The sequence below is a fragment of the Orbicella faveolata genome, unplaced genomic scaffold, assembly GCF_042242905.1.
Source record: "Orbicella faveolata isolate gen_17 unplaced genomic scaffold, um_ofav_v1 contig_13, whole genome shotgun sequence".
NCBI classification, from domain to species: Eukaryota; Metazoa; Cnidaria; class Anthozoa; order Scleractinia; family Merulinidae; genus Orbicella; species Orbicella faveolata.
The window spans coordinates 3,070,132-3,089,823 of record NW_028301540.1 but is presented as its reverse complement, the minus strand read 5'-3'; the positions used below and the strand labels follow the sequence as shown (position 1 = coordinate 3,089,823).

Here is a 19,692-nt window from a genome sequence, read left to right as displayed (position 1 = left end):
GAATCTTGCCGGAGTTTGAGCAGTTTCCGAAAAGTTTTGATTGGAAATACAATTGTTGCGGCATGTCCTAAAAGCAACTGTCCGTCAAATGAATGCACATTCTCAAGTTGATGTTTATTTCATTTTTCCATGCTACCCGGAACTTGATGTAAAGTTTGTTTTATTATTACTAGTTGTTTCAATTACAAATGGAAATTGAAATATTCTTCAACAGAACTATAAAACCCTCTGCTGGCAAAAAGCCATCTGAACCAAGTTGATAAGATCATCAGCATAATTTCTTCATGCGGAAATTCTGGATCCTTGTTTATTAAAATACTGACAGATCAGGGATGTTTGCTTCTTAGAAGCTTATATAAAGAAGAATAATTTCAGCCTTGTCTGTTCATCATCATCTAGGATAAGATTTATATTTCTGCCATCTCTAAAGGATGTCATTGGTTTTGTGAAAAGCTTTTATGTAGCTCAAGTCATCGAAGGCGTCGTCCTATACGCAAAATACAATATATTAAGCATTTTGTCTTTGGCAGCACAACAGGACTAGTACAAGTTTCCCGCATCCACTGCCATTTCTGTTCTGGCCGGTTCCCATCCAGACATTGCAAAAGAGGTATATTTTATCTGCTCTTAAGCTACATTCTGGGCATTACTAAATGGATTTTCAGGACAGTGGGGTTTTTTTTCTTCATTTCATTTTGCATTCCTTGTGTCTGATAATTACAGAAAGCTGCTCTGAAATACAGTAACCTGACTTACATGTAATAATATTATTAACTAGTGTGCCATCTCACAATGTGACCTAGTCCCTTTAAATGATTAGGGCACAGGTACAAGGTGCCACAGCTCATGATCAGTAATGACTTACCGGTTCGCCACTGGGTCCTGGATCACCAGGATCTCCTGTTGGCCCAGGTTGACCCTGGTGACAACAAAATGTAAAGTGAGATTAAAATACTCAAAGAAACAAAGGTCCATTTTGACCAAAATCCTTTATCACTTCAGTGAACAGGCAGGGTTCATTATTGCTTTAAGTTTCCCAGGGTTCAACCATCTAACTGTAAAGGTCACTTCACGATCATGTCAATGTAGCAGCTGGTTTAATTTTGAATTAACCTGGAGTTGTAAGGGGCAGGCATTCTTGCTAATAAACAGCATTCAAGCTACAGTAATCAGTCTTTGTGACTTTCCGACTCCTTATTTTTTAAGCATAATTGCTATTTCAGTTCAAATTTTGATTTAAGTCAAGTTTACTCCAAATTCTTTACTTTTCCCTTATATTGTTCATGATTCTTTTAATCAGTTTGAAACACTTTTGAAATCCAATCCATAATTTAAATTGTGGCATTCTGTGATAACAAATTAAACTGGACATGTAATTATCACTTATTAAGTAAACATGTTTTGATGCTTAATACTCTCCATATAAGTTTTATTTATTGGGTGAATTGTATCATTTCATTTAGAAGTAGGGTGAATATTCTTGGAGATACACAAGGGAGGAGGCAAAAGTGCCCCACCCCCAGCTTCATGAAAGAAATATCAGTGTACAACTGTACCTAGAAATTGTTTGAGCGGTTGTGATCATTCACCAGCCAACTCGTGCTTAGTTTCAGTACTGAAGTTCAGGGATGTCAAGGGAAAAAAGTTAAGATCTAATAATTCACAATCCTGGGTGTTTAACCAGTTCTCATGCCAGTATAATAGAAGATAATTTATGTAGTGCATGCTTACATCATTGCCGTCTGACCCTGCTTCACCAGGGGGGCCATTTGCACCTCGAATACCCTGCAGATCAAAAAATAAACTTTATCGAAATATATCAGAAATTATCCTTTAATTGACACAACCATTCCTGGAATTCTAGAATATTTGGAAGAGGCAAGAGGCCAACCAAAGAGCAAATTTATTCAGTTTCCAAAGGAATTGTTGTGCTGTGTCAGTTAAAAGCTCACATTTCTCGATGATTGTTAAGCTTTCATCAGATCTCTATCATGCAGGGCAAAAACGGAGGTCGCTTGAACCCAAAACCAGAGGGTATCTTTGCCATAAATTTCAATTCCAAAAAAAAAGGATAGAAATTTATAGCCATTCCTTGAATGAGAGCAGTACAGGATGGATCACACAGCCATCACTTTATACACATAGTCCTTAACAACGGCCATTCTTAAGTTTGTTAATCTAGAGAACTAAATAATGAGATCAGCAATTTAACAAATTGACGTCGGTTTTTCATGCACCTGTCCTGTTATTGACAATGAATTTTGCCATAACATTGTCAAAGTAGCTGTGGATCCACGAGGTGATAGCTGAGTGGATCCGCAGACTACTTTGACAATGTTGTGACAAAATTCATTGTCAGTAACAGGACAGAAGCATGATAAACTGATATCAATTTTTTTTTTTTTACGATAACAAATTGACAAATTGTCCGCTCTCGCTCATTGACGTATCACATAAATTATAAATTCATGTGCCTGTCCACTTATTGACAATGAAAATTAACCAATGAGCACACAAGAATTTCTGCAGTTATCATAGAAAGTCTATTTTAAAATGAAATTCAGAGCTTACCGGTGCACCAGCAGCCCCAACAAGACCTGCTTCACCCGGTTCTCCTTGCGATCCCTGCAAGTTAACATGACTTCAATTAAATATATTCTCAATGCACAGCCAATTACAAATCACATGTTCAACAAGCACAAAACAAAGCAAAAATGTTATTCCTACATCTGGTCCTCTGGGTCCTGGTATTCCAGCCTGTCCAGGTGGTCCCTGTTGCAACCAAAATAGAATGTATAAATAATATATTATATAATAATAAATAATAATATATTAAATAATATTAAGCATTTAAATATAAAAATAAATGCAAATAAAAATTCAAGAACAAAGCTAACCTGATATCAATAAAAGCTAACTTAAAACAATATGTCTTTTATACAAATACAGCTGCTTAAACCAATTAGCATCCGCCCCGTTCCTAACTTCTAAATGCAGTTGATTCCATATCCTCAGCGCTGCTACCGCAAATAATAATAAATATAACTATAATAACAAAAATTACGACTTTCCATCATATGATGAAGTACAATTTACATCATAAATTTACAATCATATGGTTTTTAAATATTACTAAAATAGACACAAAAATTCAATAAAAACTCAATCACCAAGCTAACCTCATATTCTCCTAGAGACTTTTTTCTTACATCCAGATGCTAATACCAATATTTAAATGGTAGTAAAAGCTGCACACCAACAAACTCGAAGATTCAAATCAATAAATTAAATTAAATTCTCACCTAAATTGACATCTACAATAACTTATGCTGATGATTTTCTTTATTCTTGTCACCTGAAGTGCTTGACAATAACTGACAAAATTAGGAGTAAAAAAGATGTTGATCACTTACAGCATCACCTTTCTCTCCCATAACCTCTCTTACTGCACTTGCTGGACCTTTAGAGTCACTAGGTCGTACGAGCTAAATAGGAGGGGAAAATGTTGTAAGGAAATAAAGTAACACCTGAACATAATTAGGTTTTAATTATATCGCTGCCCACTAGTTGAGGGATGAAAGACATGAAACACGTTGTTCTCAGGTTACTACAAAAACCACCAAACCATGGAATGGACCCAAATTTTTGTACAGTGACCACTCCCACTTTCTTTTGCTGACCCGCTGACTCCTTCGTGTTGTTGCGACTTGACTGTAAGAGAAGTTCAAACTAAAGGTGTGGAAAGGGAGAGAAGCAGGTAAATGTACTATAAATAAATGTCCATGTTGATCATACAGGAGACTGGAGGATTCAGTCAATCAGATGATCCAGGAGAGTAAGGATAGATAATTTCTGTAGAGCAATATTAACAGCATGGACATTTTCTGCTTTAATCTCTGATGTCAACTCAGGGGAAGAACTGCATGGAAAGATCGGTGTCCATTTACTCCAATCCCAACTAATGAAAATTTGAACTTTTGAATAGGTAACTATACTGTACATAAAAATCATCAACGAATTGAGTCTGAGAGCCAGCACCTTAAAAAAGTTTGGTGAAGCCAGGCAGCAATTGGGCATGACCCAATTAGCCTGGCCCTTAAGGAAACACCTACATATACTCAAAGGCCTGCAAGCAAAAAAGTGTGAATGCATTTGCATTAACCACAAGGTGCCCCTGACAAAGGGCTCAAAGGTCACATCTGAGCCAAGTAGGGGGTACCCTGCTGAACAGCATTGCCTTGACATTAACCTCGCCTAATTATATTTAGCCACATAATATATTACAAAAAAGCAGTTTCTTACCCTTCCAATCTCAAGAGGATCTGGTCCACCATCGGGTCCAGGGTCACCAGTTGGTACTGCAATAATATCCCCAGGGGGTCCAGGAGGCCCTGGCGGACCGGGAAGTCCTGCTGCTCCCTGTGCACCATTGTTTCCAGGAGTACCCTACAAAGGGACAACAAAGAGCTACACGTGATGCACACAGCAGAAAATGTACCTTTATTCTTTGAAAATCCTTCACTGAAGTTCTTTTAAAAGAGCTCATGATTAGGAAAGTTCAAGATGATTTCCACAGAACATTCGAGCAATAATGGCAAAAACGAAGTTACCAAAAAAAACCTCATGGCGTGGTAGTATTCTGAATACAATTAAGAAGACCTTATCGAGACTGTAGCTCTCAAGCTGACCCCACAAGAGAAAATTGAACTTGAAGTTATCGATATTTCAATTGAAACAGACATTTCATGTTAGTTATAAAAACACTTAAGCACACACTTATTTAACACTTAAGCATTCTTACGAGGTTTGACATTAACTTTCTGGAGAATGCTTGAGAGTTTAATCTCAGGGTCACTTAGAGAAATGAACTAAAGTGAGCTGTTTTAAATAGTATTGTGCAGTACCAGAAAATATCCATACTCCTCCCACAGAAGGGAATTGAATTTCCTGGGGGGGGTGGGGGTTCTTTAAGACTGTGGGGGAGGTATGGATATTTTCTGGAACTACACATTTCATTTTATTCATTCATGAGTACATTTTCAGTAAATGTTTGCACTTATGCCACAGCACTTAAATGAGTGTTCCAAAAATTGTCACACCATCTTAATAATGGGGTAATCTGTCATGCATGTTGCTTAAGATCATTTTTCGTGAACCAAAATAACAAATCACATTTTGCTTGCATAAATGACATCAGCAATTCAGAGATCAAACATGTTGGATAACAGACAATGAAAAAATAAATAGCAGTGTCAGCACAGATCTTAACTATACAGAGTTCATTGCAACCAATTCAACTTAATGGAAAAACAATAACATTAAATTCACAAAATTACAGAACTTGCATGTCTTTGCATTATCATTTTGGTATGCCACTTATAGGTATGACAAAATATAAAATTTATATGGCTGCCAAAAAGCTAACAGGAACATTCCAGAGGGCTGCTGCGACCAAGAGCAAAAAACTCCTCTGGGCAGGAGGAGGAGTATAGATATCCTGTTTCCTGAATGAATATGTCACATTTACATGTACTCTGGGTGTACAAAGTAGACACTATTTTTACTTACTGGCTCTCCACGGTTTCCGACTAATCCCACTACACCTGGAGGGCCAGGCTCACCCTGCAAACATCCAATTACCAAATAGGTCAATAACACATGAGAGAAAAATGGAATTTATCAAAGGACATCATAGTTTTGTGAAAACAGATCCAATATAAGTGTGCCAAAATGGGGGACATGTTGTCACTCGAGGACTAAATTTGTGTCTCTAGTTTCTGTAACTTGTTACTGCAGAATCGTGCATGACCTGCATAAATTTATTTTCTGAGAGACATTGCGGTGGTACAGTCTAGGCCTAGCCTGAAGAGCCTGGATGACCACACTAGCTTTTTGCACAAATTTTCGTAAACAATTTTTCATTATACATTTTACAGTTTATATGTTTAATACAGCTTCATGGACTTTGTAATCTCTATGAGGTGTTTGCAATGTTTCAAGGACACAGATGTAAGTTTTAAATATACTTTGAGTCATTTGTTTCCTGTATTCGTATCATTTTAGTTAGGACATTGTGCCCACTTTTAAAACACTAGCCTTAGCTTTTCTAGTTTTTGTTATCGCACCGATGCATTGACACACTGCATCGCACCTCATCATACCACACCTCACTTTATCTTATGTATGGTTCTACCAATGGTGTACGTAAACAAACTCGTAACGTTATAAGTTGACAGTTTTGCTATCATATGTGGCAAGGGCTTCAACACCTTGATTGGAATAACCTTTAATGACAATCACCTAGTACTGAGGTTTTGACTTTATGGACTGAGGTGATCGTCTGACCTCCCAGGTCTCATTTCCTATGCATATATTTACCATTAAGAAATGAAAATGTTGCACTTAAACAATGACCTAATAAATGTGGTTCCAGCTTAAACAGAAAGTTTGAGACAAAGTTGCCCTCTTCATCTTTGTCATATAAACTTTTGTAACATACCAAGATAAATCGTCTCTACTAAAGAATGTGTCATCAATTTTATTGTCAAAGGCATGGATTTATTTGTGGACGAATTTGAGATTATTTGGTGAATCCCTGGGTTTATTCCAAGTCATCTATACGAGAAACATGCTCACCTAAAAATTACCCAGCCCAGAAAAAAGGCCAATCTTGATTTTAAAAAAGGGTAGGAACTTTACATGTATACAGTACCGATCAGAAGAAACCTAACAGGGAATGCTTGACCGAACGCGTTCTGTTTCCGTTCCACACGCGTTCCCATTCCCGTTCTGTATCCATTCCGTATCCGTTCTGTATCCGTTCCGTATCCGTCCGTATCTGTTCCGTTCCCATTCTGTATCCGTTCTGTGCTGTTCTGTTCCTGTTCTGTCAGCATTCCATCAGTAAGCATTCTTGAAACTCGTTCAGAGGAATAAGGTTTCCAAGAACCCATTTAAAAGATTAGTAACACTCATTTGCATTTCATAGCATGGGTTAAAACTGTTGCCTTTATGCGAGAATACGGACAGTAAACTTAACTTTTCGTGGTGAGAATATCAGTCCAGTTCCTCGAAAAATACGGGAAGATGGTATTGTAACTTCAAGGCTAGTTTATAGTATGTCTTTTTCCAAAACGATACAAAGTGACTGGTAATCTGTGTGATTGCCCGAGGAAAGGAAGAAGTAACCCAGCTTGCCAAGCACTTTTAACGCCATCGATGAAAAAATTCAAGCAAAAGATGAACTTTCGGCTCTTGTATTTACACGAATACCTTTAGTGAGATTTAACTTCGAAGTATCGGCGAAAACTGTTCGGCAAATACAAATGCGGTAGAAACTTAGCTGGAGGATGCGAGCGGTGCAAAGTACTGACAAAAAGCCGAAGCAAGCATTTTGTGATACTTTCACTGATGTTATTTTCACAGGCAAATTTTCAGTTAAGACTGAACGTTATCCTCGCCGATCCTTCCGCAAAGTTGGTGAACAACACCGTAATAAAGGTCAACCAACACATGTTTTGTTTTGTTTCTCTCCACAAACAAACCTTTCAATCCCAGTCTAACTCGACTCATCCATCCATTTCCTTATTTGGACATAAGTTGAGCTTGTTGACAATAACAAAATGGCCGCGATGAACACAAAATAGACAAGAAGATGCAGGGAGGATGCTTGCTTAGTGCGTGTAAAAAGAAATCAAAAAAGACATAACATGATTCGTTCTGTCATTTTCTCAAGATCGCCGGGCTGGACAAAAATTGAACAAACGTGTATTTAAAGTTACATCATTTCCAAATCCTCGGTAAGCACTCTGATAGTGTAACTTACTACCGTGTGTTCTGAAGAACGCGTTCTCTTATAGTTTGCGTTCTGGAGAATGCTTTTTTCCATTTTTGTGATTTGTAACCGTTCCGTATCTGCTCCATTTCCATTCGGTATCCATTCTGTATCCATTCTGTATTCGTTCTGTATCCGTTCTGTACCCGTTCTGTATCCGTTCCATTCCCGTTCGCAAACGCGTTCCCTGTTAGTTTTCTTCTGATCGGTACTGTACAACTTGTATGTTGCACACACAGAGCTTGTTTTGCTTGTTTTGGCCAGTGTGGTTGTTTTGGGGCTTTTGTTTCAAACGTGTCAGTCAGTGGCTTCATTTCTGCCTCAGTCGTTCCATTTCATTCTTTCTGGTTTTGCTGGTACATGCCAAATATATACAAAGACATATCATTAGCCATGCATATATACACACCTTGTCTCCTTGTGGTCCAGGTTCTCCTGGGGGGCCAACCTATCATTCCAAGAAAATGAAATTCTATTTACAGATATGTATTAAACTAATTATAGTTTGTTAATATACAAGAGAATTCTTTAAATTTTTCTCCAGGCTACTAAAACTGAAACATGCTCAAAATCAGCACCTCCAGGATAACAATCAACTATTACATAACTATATTTTCTTGATTAAAAGCTGGGTCCCGAATAAATGCCAGGTCTTGTGATACATACGTAAATAAGACCCTCAATTTATTTGTATATTGATGTATAATAAACTTATAATTAGCTCGTAAATGTAATGAAAAAAAAGACTAATTAACTCCAGGATCGAATGAACTACAAAAGTCAAATAAGCACTGGATCAACAAAGCTGAATTTAAAATAAGTACAAGAGGCATTTAATTGAGACAATATATTTACTCGTTAACAAGTTTGGAGGGCTTTCAACAAAACACTGACCGCTGGTCAGCAGACCCCCTACTCACCCCCTACTGATGCCTTACTGACCCCCTACTGACCCCCCTACTGACCCCCTACTGACCCTCTTACTGACCCCCTATAAATCAATGGGAAAAAGAAAATTTAATTAATAAGCCCACATTTGAAACATAGAACAAGACGATGCCAAGACAGGAAGTATTTCTCCACTCCCTTGGTACAAATTTCCTCTATCGTGTAATGCACTCGTCATGGTATCTCCATATCAGCAGTATGGCTTATCATGCATCACGTTGTCCCTGCAATGCTAAGCTTTAGTTAAGAGTTCATATAAGATGGCCACACCAGCCTCTAAATATCGCGGCTAAATTCAGAGGTATAGCAGGCTTTCCCCTTGTCGCAGGATGCATTGATGGAACTCATATCCCTCTGAGCCCACCTCATAATAATGAAGAGGCCTACGTCAACCGTCATTATCCTAAATCTCTGAATGTCACCATGGTAGCACACCCCGATTACACCATCTACTTCTGTAGCAGTCAATGCCCTGGAAGATGGCATGATTCACGAGTGATTAAAGAAAGCACTCTGTGGACCACCTTTGGGCCACAGGGGCATAGACCATTTTCAGAAGCACTTATTCTAGGTGACTCTGCCTAAACCTGCAACAAGTGGTTGAACCCCCATTTCAGAGGAAATGTAGAAGGAGCTCACCTCAGGTTTAATAAGGCACATAAGAAAACATGTTGAAAGGGCATATGGCATTCTCAAGAAAAGGTTCCACGCTTTACAGATGGGAATGAGAGAGAGAAACATGAAAATAGTCGCCAAGCATGTCCAGCGTGCACATCACCTCTGCATTCTATTTAGTGACAACGGTGATGATTTGCTTGATGATTCAGATCTCAACATTGGTGATGATGAGCTGCATGGTAGGACAGACGGCAACAGCTGCTAAAACTCAAACTGTTTCAAAATCATTGACAGAGATCAGTCCACAGACAAAATACACCCCTTTTTTAGATAATTAATGCCGTGTTTTCACGAGAGAGGTTTACTACGGTTACTGCTTTCTGAGGTTTCGTAACTTAACTGCAGTTATTAGAGAAGCTGTTTACACGGAGCTAATTAACTAAAGTAGGCCGCATACAATGGACGGTTTGACGTTTTCTCGGAAAGCAAGTGCTGCAAAGTTGCACAGAAACTATTGGAAAATTATAAAATTTCTGACTTTACTCCAATGCCGAACGCAGGTCGTTGTCAGTTTGCTTGCAGTGATGTCAAGCCAAACTCTCCTTTAATGTTAAGCTTTGTAGATGAATAGTGGAAAGAAAATTTTGATATCTCGCTGGGTCTCTTCACACAAAAAAACCTGAAACGGCATCTGCCATGGAGCCCAGGCTACGTTAATGTTTACCGATACTTCTTCTTATTTGGGGCAGCCTAAATTTTAACATTTGCTTTTCTTCGCCATAGAGCACAATTATGATTTTTTCTTTCTCTATATATATTTGTGCTAGTTCGTCTTCTATTTGCACCTGCCTGTACACTGCTACTAAACTACTGAGCTTCTAACAAAGAGGAAACACTTACAGCACTTGATGAAGAACAGGAAACAGCAGTCCGGGATTTCTTTGCCTAAACATGAGTTTATTTAGCTTTTTTGCCCATTGACTTGAAACCTTCTTACATTAGGAGGAATCTTTGTCAATTTTTCTCTTCTTTATGCACTGAATGCGTGAACACTTGCTGCCAAGATATCCCAACGTCTGCTTTTCCTTGGTTATCGTCGGTTACTAAGCTAAACCATACCTGATGAGGCGTTCAACTGTCGACAAACCAAGGTTGGCTTACTTTTGATTTTGCCATCATTTACCGAGGTTTGCTACTGTTTCCACGTTTAAAAATTTCACCTCATAAAGTTAAAACAAAACCAAGGTAAACATCTCTCGTGAAAACACAGGCTTAGTTATCGGTGGCATGCCAGATTAATACACTATTTGTTACTCAATGACAATGTTCATTATATATGTGCATTGCACAAAGGGCACATCTACCTAACTTCAAAAGCAATCAGAGTTGAATGCTGATCACACACGTCTGAGGAGATTCAGTCATCGTAAAATTAAAAACTCACCCTTTGGGGAGGTGGCTCCTGAGGTGCGTCAGGTTCTATATGTGAATAAGGAAACCAAACAAACAATTTTACATAGCAGTCAACTCTCTCTAATAACCACTCTTGTAAGGGACTACTTCCTATAAGTGACCACTTTGTAACTAACCATTTTCAAATACAAAGCGTCTCTGTCAAATTCATTAAGTGACACAATAACCTTTTGAGGCAACAAATTCGACAAATTTGTTTCTTTGTGTTTCCACGTAAACCATAATGTGAAGAAGGAATCACCTATTAGTAATTATTTTGGGTTCCTTTTTATGATCCACTACAGGTTTTGTCAGTCTGATTGGACTTAGGTTTAGGTTTGGTCAGTCAAACAGGACTTGGTTTAGGTTTGGTCAGTCAAACAGGACTTGCTTTAGGTTTGGTCAGTCAAACAGGACTTGCTTTAGGTTTGGTCAGTCAAACAGGACTTGCTTTAGGTTTGGTCAGTCAAACAGGACTTGCGTTAGGTTTGGTCAGTCAAACAGGACTTGCTTTAGGTTTGGTCAGTCAAACAGGACTTGCTTTAGGTTTGGTCAGTCAAACAAGACTTGGTTTAGGTTTGTTCAGTCAAACAGGACTTTCTTTAGGTTTGGTCTGTCAAACAGGACTTGCTTTAGGTTTGGTCAGTCAAACTGGACTTGCTTCACAGTAACCGCGAGTCTCCCTTCAACATAGTCACTTAAAGCTTACAATGTTCATCATCTTGACTTGGAGTAAGTTGTGCATTCACGAGCAAACTAAAGAGAATTCATTAGACTTTTTAGCACCATTTTGACTTGCTTGTAACAAAATGCATGCACAGTTAATTGTTAATAACTCTTTAGTACAACCTAAAATTCTTAACTTACCTACACAATCCATTTCACAGCCAGTATCACAACATTTCAGCCCCTCTACACAGTTACTGTCATCGGTACAAAAGTTTTCAGCTTCCGCTGGACATTCAAAATCTGATCCAAAATCTGGACATGTGCCTGGTCCTGGAAACAGATTTTAAAACTCGCTTTATGTATGTGTCTAAACCTGTTGTAAGCATATTTACACTTGAACCCAGACAGTGTTCCTAATTAAATAAGGAGCAGTGTGGTAAATTTCTTTGTGATTGGGACCAAAAATGACCTCAAAAAGGAGGGTTGGATAAATGTAACAAAATTCACAAAATGTGGCATTGGTTTAAACCAGCAAGCTAGCCTGATCTGAGCATTGATAGGACGGTTTTAAGGTCATGTCACATTAACTTTATACAGTTTAACTGAATAATACATGTATGTTCCTCTCTTGGTTGGATAACCATACATTATATATAGAATAATTAATGTGGTTAAATGTAATTTAAGCTAAGTTAAATGCAAAACAATGCTGGTCAGCAGCCTTCCCCTGTTTTGGACATGCGCAGTGGTGTGGGGTCTGCTGGGGGGTCGTGTGGTTTTACAGTGTGGCTTTTGAGGTCAACTCATTCTCACGTGCATTTGTGCCATTTTGACTGTGCTATGTATGAGAAGGAATAAGCAGATTCTGGCCACCGTTTGACACTTTAAAAATATTTAAAGGAGAAGGTCACTCCAGAAAGCTTTCTTTTTTTCACCACCCAAAGCAAGTAAACATTGAGTTTTTCCACTCGCCAAAGTTTCGGCCTCTAAAGTGCCTGCTATCTTGGAGAAATTCGTCTTGAAAGGAGCCCAAAATTTGACTTTAGAGGCCACCATTATGAAACTGTACTTGGCAGCCAAGCCATGTTTATGTGACGTCATTCCATCAAACCTGCAAGGTCAGCAGAATGTATTTTTTTCAACTGATTATCCACTTCACTATCTTCACTGCTATCATTTTTGTCTTTGGAGCACATTTGGTTCGAAATATTACCACTCAAGAGCAGCTATAACCTAGAGAGGTAGTTTTAAAAAAGGCTTGTCGAAAGCCATGGACAAAATCCCTAGGACAGAATGACATCACAAAAACATGGCCTCGTTGTTCAAGAGTACTATACAAAATAGCACAACAATGTCGAATTTTGGGCTTCTTTAGAGGCAAAATTCATAAGGAAAACCTACACTTTAGAGGCTGAAACTTCGGTGAGTGGCTTAACACAGTGTGAGGTTTTTATTAGCATTGACAAAAAAAAATACATTTTTTGGAATGACATCCTCCTTCAACAAATGACAACTACACTCTGACGGTGTAATATAGTACATCCAAAGACATATCTTTTGATATAAGCAACATGGCAAGAAGACACAGGAATTATGGGAATTACATCACGAGTTACATCATGTTACGTCTGCCATCTTAGATTTTTTATGTCAGAAAACCTCTATAGACTTTGAAAAAGTAATCAACATCAATGGAACAAAGTTAAAAAGTCCTAAAAATGTAAAACAAATAACTGCATGAAAGTTAAATGTTGCTGACAAAACTGAAAAACCTCAAATATTTTAGGAAAACATGCCAGTCTAAGTCTGGCACCTTCCAAACAGTACAACATATTTATCTGAAAAACTAGCTGATATCTGTCAAAAATTATACTAAAATCGAACTGTAAACATGTACCTGCAGATGATGTAGTGCACGTGCAAAACAAGTGCAAGATACGCAAATGTTTTACTTACTGGGGAGGTGACAGGAAAGAATGTAACAGGCACCAAAACTTTTTAAAAAAGATGAATACATTTAAAAAATGCACAGTTACCCCTACATTTTATGCTATGAAATGGAGGTGCAAGCCTATATCTATTCAACAGATGATTAGTTTCTGATTGTGAACAAAAGATATTTTGACTGTATTTTAGCTGAACAAGAAGAAGGTTGTCAGAGACGCTAAAAGTGCTGTTGCAACGATTTTGTTATTAAAAACATACCAAAAATGGTTTTTATGTTGCCATTTACCATGTAGTTTTAAGATCTTAATTTATAAATGTGTTTGCTTTTCTGTATGTGAAGGCAAATTCTAAGGAAATCTGTGCAGAAATATCCTTTCCTTCTTTTCTAGAAAAATGCTGATGTAAGCATTTTTGCTAAGATTCAAGGCTAATTATCTCGAAAAAATGTGTGACTACCTCCATTTTTCTTTGTGGGTGCCAATAGCCCTTACAAAGATCTACTTTTTCCGCATGATCCCAACTGGGCGCAAAAACCTTTGTATTTAGTAGGCACCGTCCTTAAAACGACCCTCATGGTCAAACAAATACAAACACGTACGATAGTCCAAATGACTTGCTCATATTTTCTTGCAAAATTGTCGGTTTTACAAAGGCAACACTTGTAAGTAGTCGGTGTTTCTGTTGCTGTTGTTATTGCATAGGCTAACACTCATCGTTTGCCAAAAAAAAAAAATGGCCAAATTGCCATCTTTTTTAGTTAAAACCATTCATCAAATCAGTGCAAAGCGGATCGCTTTCCAGCAAAACTTGCCCAGAAAATTCCCACAAAATCGGCTGTTTTTTACCAATAGTTTTTCAGTGAAATTTGCCCCAAAAATTCCCATGAATTTCCCGCAAAATCGGTCATATTTCTGCGAATTCATCTCTGAAAATACTGCGAAATTTTATTTTTTTCTGCCACTTTTCAGAAGCCCTGCATAGTTTCTCTACGGTTTATCGTGTTTCAGAGCCATTATCAGAGGACACAAACTTTTCGAAACCGTACAAGTTGCATCATACAAACCAACCAGTTATCGTATATCTCTTCCCCGGGGAGGTATTCTGGGAATTTCTGGGTGGGGATGTGCTGCTGGGACCCTGGAATCCTTAGCCTATACCAGAGCTAGGTCAACTGAATTTTGCTACCCTATACTAGAGTAAACTTCCCAAATCCCCCCATCTATCGACACTATTGCAGCTAATTTGCGTAAATTTAAACTTGCCGATTTGATTTTTTTATATTTTTGAGTGGCAATTCCTGGTTTCCTTAGTCTAGACAAAATCTTCAACCAAATCGTCAGTTTTGGAAAAATGATACCCTATTCTAGACCCAAACGCTCTGATTTATATACCCTATCCTAGAGTAAACTGCTTGAAAACCATACCCTTCACAGCAGCACATACCTATATAGCCTATATATGGCAGTTCCTCCCCCTGGGATCTCTTCGTACGAGGTCAAGTAAGGTGCAAGTAACGTCGAGATACAAGCATTTACTGTTATACAAGCTCAAGTTTATATACCATCGCTTAGTTATCGTTCTCATCATAAGCTGTGGATATAGTCATCGAATTAAGTCTTTGATTCTGTACGCATCTTCGAACTGTGTCTTCCATGTGAGTAAAGCATAAAGGTAGTAGGGTTTTGTTTGTTTGCTTTGGATCGCTTTATGTACTCACACACTTTAATATTCAAATCCTGTGTTAGATCTCGATATAGTTGGTTTTCAGTGTCACGCAATTCAAAATAGATCAAAATCAAAATCAAAATCGGTCAATAGATAAAGTCCAGAATCTGGAAAATGAAAGAAGGTAAATCTCGCCAAAACTCTGGTCACAGCAATTTATCTTATGCGAGATATGCAGAGAAATTTTTTACCCAAATTTATAGAGATTTGCATGGAGACGCCATGCTGGTGCCCATCTGTATGGGCACCAACATGGCGGCCGGAAACCAGCAGAAACATCTGTCACTGAGTTTTGCTACAAAAGCATGAATTTATCCCTCGAGGAAATCTGAAACATTAAAATAATACTTTTCCTAAGACATGAACTGTTCAGATAGTGAAGTTCCCCGAAATAAGTCACTTTTTTTAACCATAATGACAGCTCTCTAGGCAGTCCAGTAAATGCCGCGTCACGCAAAAGCTTAGAAATTCAAGCGCAGTGTACCACAAAACCAAGAACCCATTCGGAGCGAAAATTTGTATGAATATTAGTTTCCAGCTGCTCTTATACATCATTTAAGTTAAATCCAGGAAGAACAATAGTTCTGTAGTTCGAATTTTAGTGACGTCATGTGAAAACCAACAATTCTGTCAGACTCAGTAATTTATGTCATTGGTTTGTTATTTAAAACTTATATTTCGTTTTCAGCTGGTGTCTTGCAAAAAAACTACAATTTAAAAACCAACCACTTGCTTCTCACAAATTACAAAATGGCTCCGAATTGATCGAACTACTCAGTAATCCTCCGTACGAAAAAAATATGGCGGCTCTACATTTCACCTCACACAGCCCATAAAGTACAAGGAAAGTCATATTTTTGCAATCTTTGTCCCTGTGCTAACGGTATTGTGCATACCAGGTTTGAGGATGTTAGAACTTTTTTGCACGTTTTCATTTGCGTTGTGAGAGTCTTGATGCGCTACCGGAGTTATGGGTAAGCTTAAAATGTACCCGAGTCGCCATCATTTTTCCGACTCAAGTTATTTTCCAAAATTATCTTCCCAAAGCGTCCAGTTCGTAACTTAAAGATTTAGCTGAACTGAACGAAGTCGAAATAACGTTTGGTCGGTAAAATTATACAGAGTTGACAATTAGGTAAGCCTAATATGTACCCTGCCTACCGGCCGTTGAGGGGCTAATCGACTTCTGCGCAACCGGCTTTCAAACTTTTCAACGGCCCCACGAACTTTGAGAAGTAAGCTTACGTTAATTAACATAAGATACAGCGCACTGGTTCCCCAACATGAAATTCCGTTTGAGCTAAAAAGTTTTTTCACGCAACAAGGTTTCTGGGTTTGATGTTGCCGCCTCCATGAAGAAAGCTGAAGAGATGATAATGGTTCCTGTGCATGTGACTCGTCTGCGTGAAAAACTCGCGACTTAGAATTTGCTAATAAAATGTCTTGACTACTTCGAAATGGTAACCATAAACGTAGCAGTATCGAAAAACAAGAATTACTTTCTTATAACAAAATCTTACCCGGCTGATTCTACAACAAACATTCTTTCACTGGTGATCAAAAGGTCGCAGTTCCTCCTCGAAGATTTTTCGTCTTCACAAGCATTCATGTGCGAAAACCTAACATTATACTATTATTCTTGACATAAATTTCAAACCACTAAAACAGCAATTCCATATACATACTCCGTTCTCTAAAACTGAACGGGTAACGAAAGAAGCATTCGTTTCCTTCGAAAAGGGTTCAAGTAACGTCGGCGAATGAATACCCTGTTGTTTTGTCACGCTGTATCTGTCGTGACAGCAAACCCAGATCCGAAAGCATTCCTGGTATGTCTAACAAGAAATCCTTCAAAATGAAACAAACCTTGAAGATCTCTGGTCTTTCGAACATTCAAAGCTTGAGAGTATTTTAGCTTTGCCATTTCAAGCCGAAAAAGTCATCTGAATAAGAATTTTAGCCTATGATCTTTTTACAATAGACAGTGTGAATAGTGAAGGGCTGACAAGTCACAAAGACGTATTGTTGTAGTCACGAATGCTCTTTTTGTTAGTGGAAAATAAAAAATGAGCTCTTCCAAACAGTCCTACTTTGCCTTTCTTGACGATTCTTTTGGAGACAAGGCTTTGTTTACTAAAATCGCCCTTACCCGGAGAGGAGCAACCGTTTATTATGTCAAACAGTCCCTGTGCTCTGTGTCGACGCAGCGACGGCTGTTTGCGTGCGTATTACCTGCTAGATATTTGGAGATTTACAGAAATGTTTTCACATTGGTAACTACCCCAATAATCTGCAAAATTAGTAAATATTTAAATTCCCCGAATAGTAATACTCAAACCTTGAACAAAATATCATGGTCCCATTAGGAACTAGAAATTGCCGACGTATAACCTTTGCAAAACCAGTGGACCTACGCTCAACTCAGTCTTGGACAATCCCAAACCTATTTTTGGATAGATACCACGCAAAATCTAACATCCAAGCAACAACAAGTCATTCTTGAAGATTGCTTCAGATCTAACATCTTTATACTAGCACAAAAGAGCAAAATACGAAGAAGAGACGAGGTAGAGCGAATGATCTAGTCGACGCCTTACACAATGAATTGATTATTGTTAAATAATTTGAAGCGTACTTACTCTGAGACAGTGCGAGACTCGCAAACAACAGCAATAACGGCAAAATGACTAACGTGCGGGTACGGGCCATGTTTGAAGGCTTTAAAAGGTCCGGCACTGTGCAAAATGCTTACAGCACTAACACACCAGTGATTGGACCTTACCTTGTGAGCGACCAGAAATTTGTCTTCGGTGCGCGTGTAAAGGCAGTTCTGATGGGAAGCGTATATCGAATGTCCATTGTTCGACCAATGAATAAAGCTTTTAACTTGACGAAATATGATAAGCAATCTTCCACTCACAGCCTACTGTGCGTGTGGTTTCAGAATTGTCTAGACAAGGTAACGCTTTCAAAATCCACTTCATTCTTCAGTGCGAACACTGAATCAAAGAGCTACAGTTAGTCGAAAGACTTCAGGTACCTTCTTGATTCGCAGTTAACATTTATTGATTTGGTATAACGTCGCTAATAGATTCTGGGATACTGGATCTGGCCTGTTTCAACTGTTCAATTCTAGGCGCCAAGTTTGATGATAGTTGGGTAGGTTATCATAACGCAGGAGACTTCCATGTCTTCTATCCAACGCAGAGACAATCTTCTCGTCCGTCACGCACTCCTCCGAACAGGTCTGACTGGCTAAGGGCTAAGAGTAAAGTTGTCGAGTGGAGAATGGGGTGAGGGTTTGGGCGTCTCCCCTCTTCCCTCTCCCCTCCCCTCTCTTCTAGCCTCTTTCTTCCCGATTTCTCTTCATCCCATCCTTGACTAGAGAGCCTGTCTACCGGGTACTATAGGGCGTAATCTGAAGCACCGCTCGAGCTACTAGACGCTGCACGGACCATTAGTTGAGGTACAGAAGAACGGCAGAAACGAACAGTTCTAACGTGACTGGTATTGTGAAATCTCTTTGTAAGCCAAAACAGACTGAAAGCATATAGATTGGAAGCCACGGCTACAGGTAGGCTAGAACTGCAGACGGCAAGTGAATCGAACTGAAAATACAAGTCATGCGTTCAGAGCAAGAGTGCAGAGGTGATGGTAAGTGTTTAAAATTAGTAATCGACAAATTGGAAAAACCCAAACCTGGATTTAGTTGGTGTAACTGAATGGGGCACAAGTCTCTCACACGCTTTCATTGAAAAAAATTTCTTCTCAGTTCGCTTGCGTAAACAAGCTTTTTAAACACTAACCAAGTCTCTCACACACGTCCATTAAAAATATTCTCCCATTCGTCTTGCGTAAACAGACTTTTTGATTAACAAGAATAACTTTATTTACAAGTACTTTTACAGTTTTTTTTTTTATATATCAGTGAAACGTAAAGACAAATAAAAAAGTGTACTATATGAGTCTGGAGACTGAAGTAACCAAGGTTTTTTTAGTCAGCCTCCAGTTATTATGTTTCTATGGAGATATAACCCTTTGAATACCACCTACGCATATATGCGTAATTAATGGTCGTGCTCTTTGTACCACTTGTGACGTCATCAATTTAAATGTCATCAGATATTCTTGATAAGCAGATAGTAGTGCTAGGCTAGCCCTTTCCGCACAATGGTCAGGTTTAGATGTCGACGACATTCCGACGTCGCAAATCGAAAAACAAGGTTATCAGTTTTGGTGCAAAAACGGTGGTAAAATGGTCCACAACGCCTATGATTGATCAAGGTCCATTTCTAGGCTTCGCCCGTAATTAACATCCAACTTAAGAACATACAACGCAAAAGGTAGCCAGTGTAAAAGGGCCGAGAGAAACAGAAAGGAAAGGGGGCAACAAACAAAATTGAGAACGGTTAATGGCAAAAAAAAAAAAGTCCAAATTTTGGCTTATGCGCATGCCCGGAATTGAAATTTTGCTCAATTTTGTGCCTAATCCTCGAAAA

General features: G+C 38.5%; 1 protein-coding gene across 3 annotated transcripts in view; it reads right to left on the bottom strand.

Moving 5' to 3' along the window:
- The window catches only part of LOC110069288 (uncharacterized), an 83,465-nt gene extending 65,442 nt beyond the window's left edge, over nt 1-18,023 (bottom strand). The window contains exons 1-11 of one of the 3 annotated variants that reach the window (XM_089284070.1): nt 17,833-18,023; nt 11,720-11,851; nt 10,845-10,879; nt 8,244-8,282; nt 5,569-5,622; nt 4,303-4,446; nt 3,414-3,485; nt 2,728-2,772; nt 2,572-2,625; nt 1,732-1,785; nt 866-919 (exon numbers count right to left, since the gene is read on the bottom strand). In XM_089284070.1, the coding sequence (XP_089140196.1) occupies nt 866-919; nt 1,732-1,785; nt 2,572-2,625; nt 2,728-2,772; nt 3,414-3,485; nt 4,303-4,446; nt 5,569-5,622; nt 8,244-8,282; nt 10,845-10,879; nt 11,720-11,851; nt 17,833-17,902 (753 nt within the window). In that variant the 5' untranslated portion in view covers nt 17,903-18,023. Of the gene's footprint in view, nt 1-865; nt 920-1,731; nt 1,786-2,571; nt 2,626-2,727; nt 2,773-3,413; nt 3,486-4,302; nt 4,447-5,568; nt 5,623-8,243; nt 8,283-10,844; nt 10,880-11,719; nt 11,852-16,713; nt 16,838-17,832 lie in introns of those variants that run through there. The other 2 variants (XM_089284072.1, XM_089284071.1) reach the window with 2 other exon arrangements.
- Between the last annotated feature and the right edge of the window lie 1,669 nt (nt 18,024-19,692).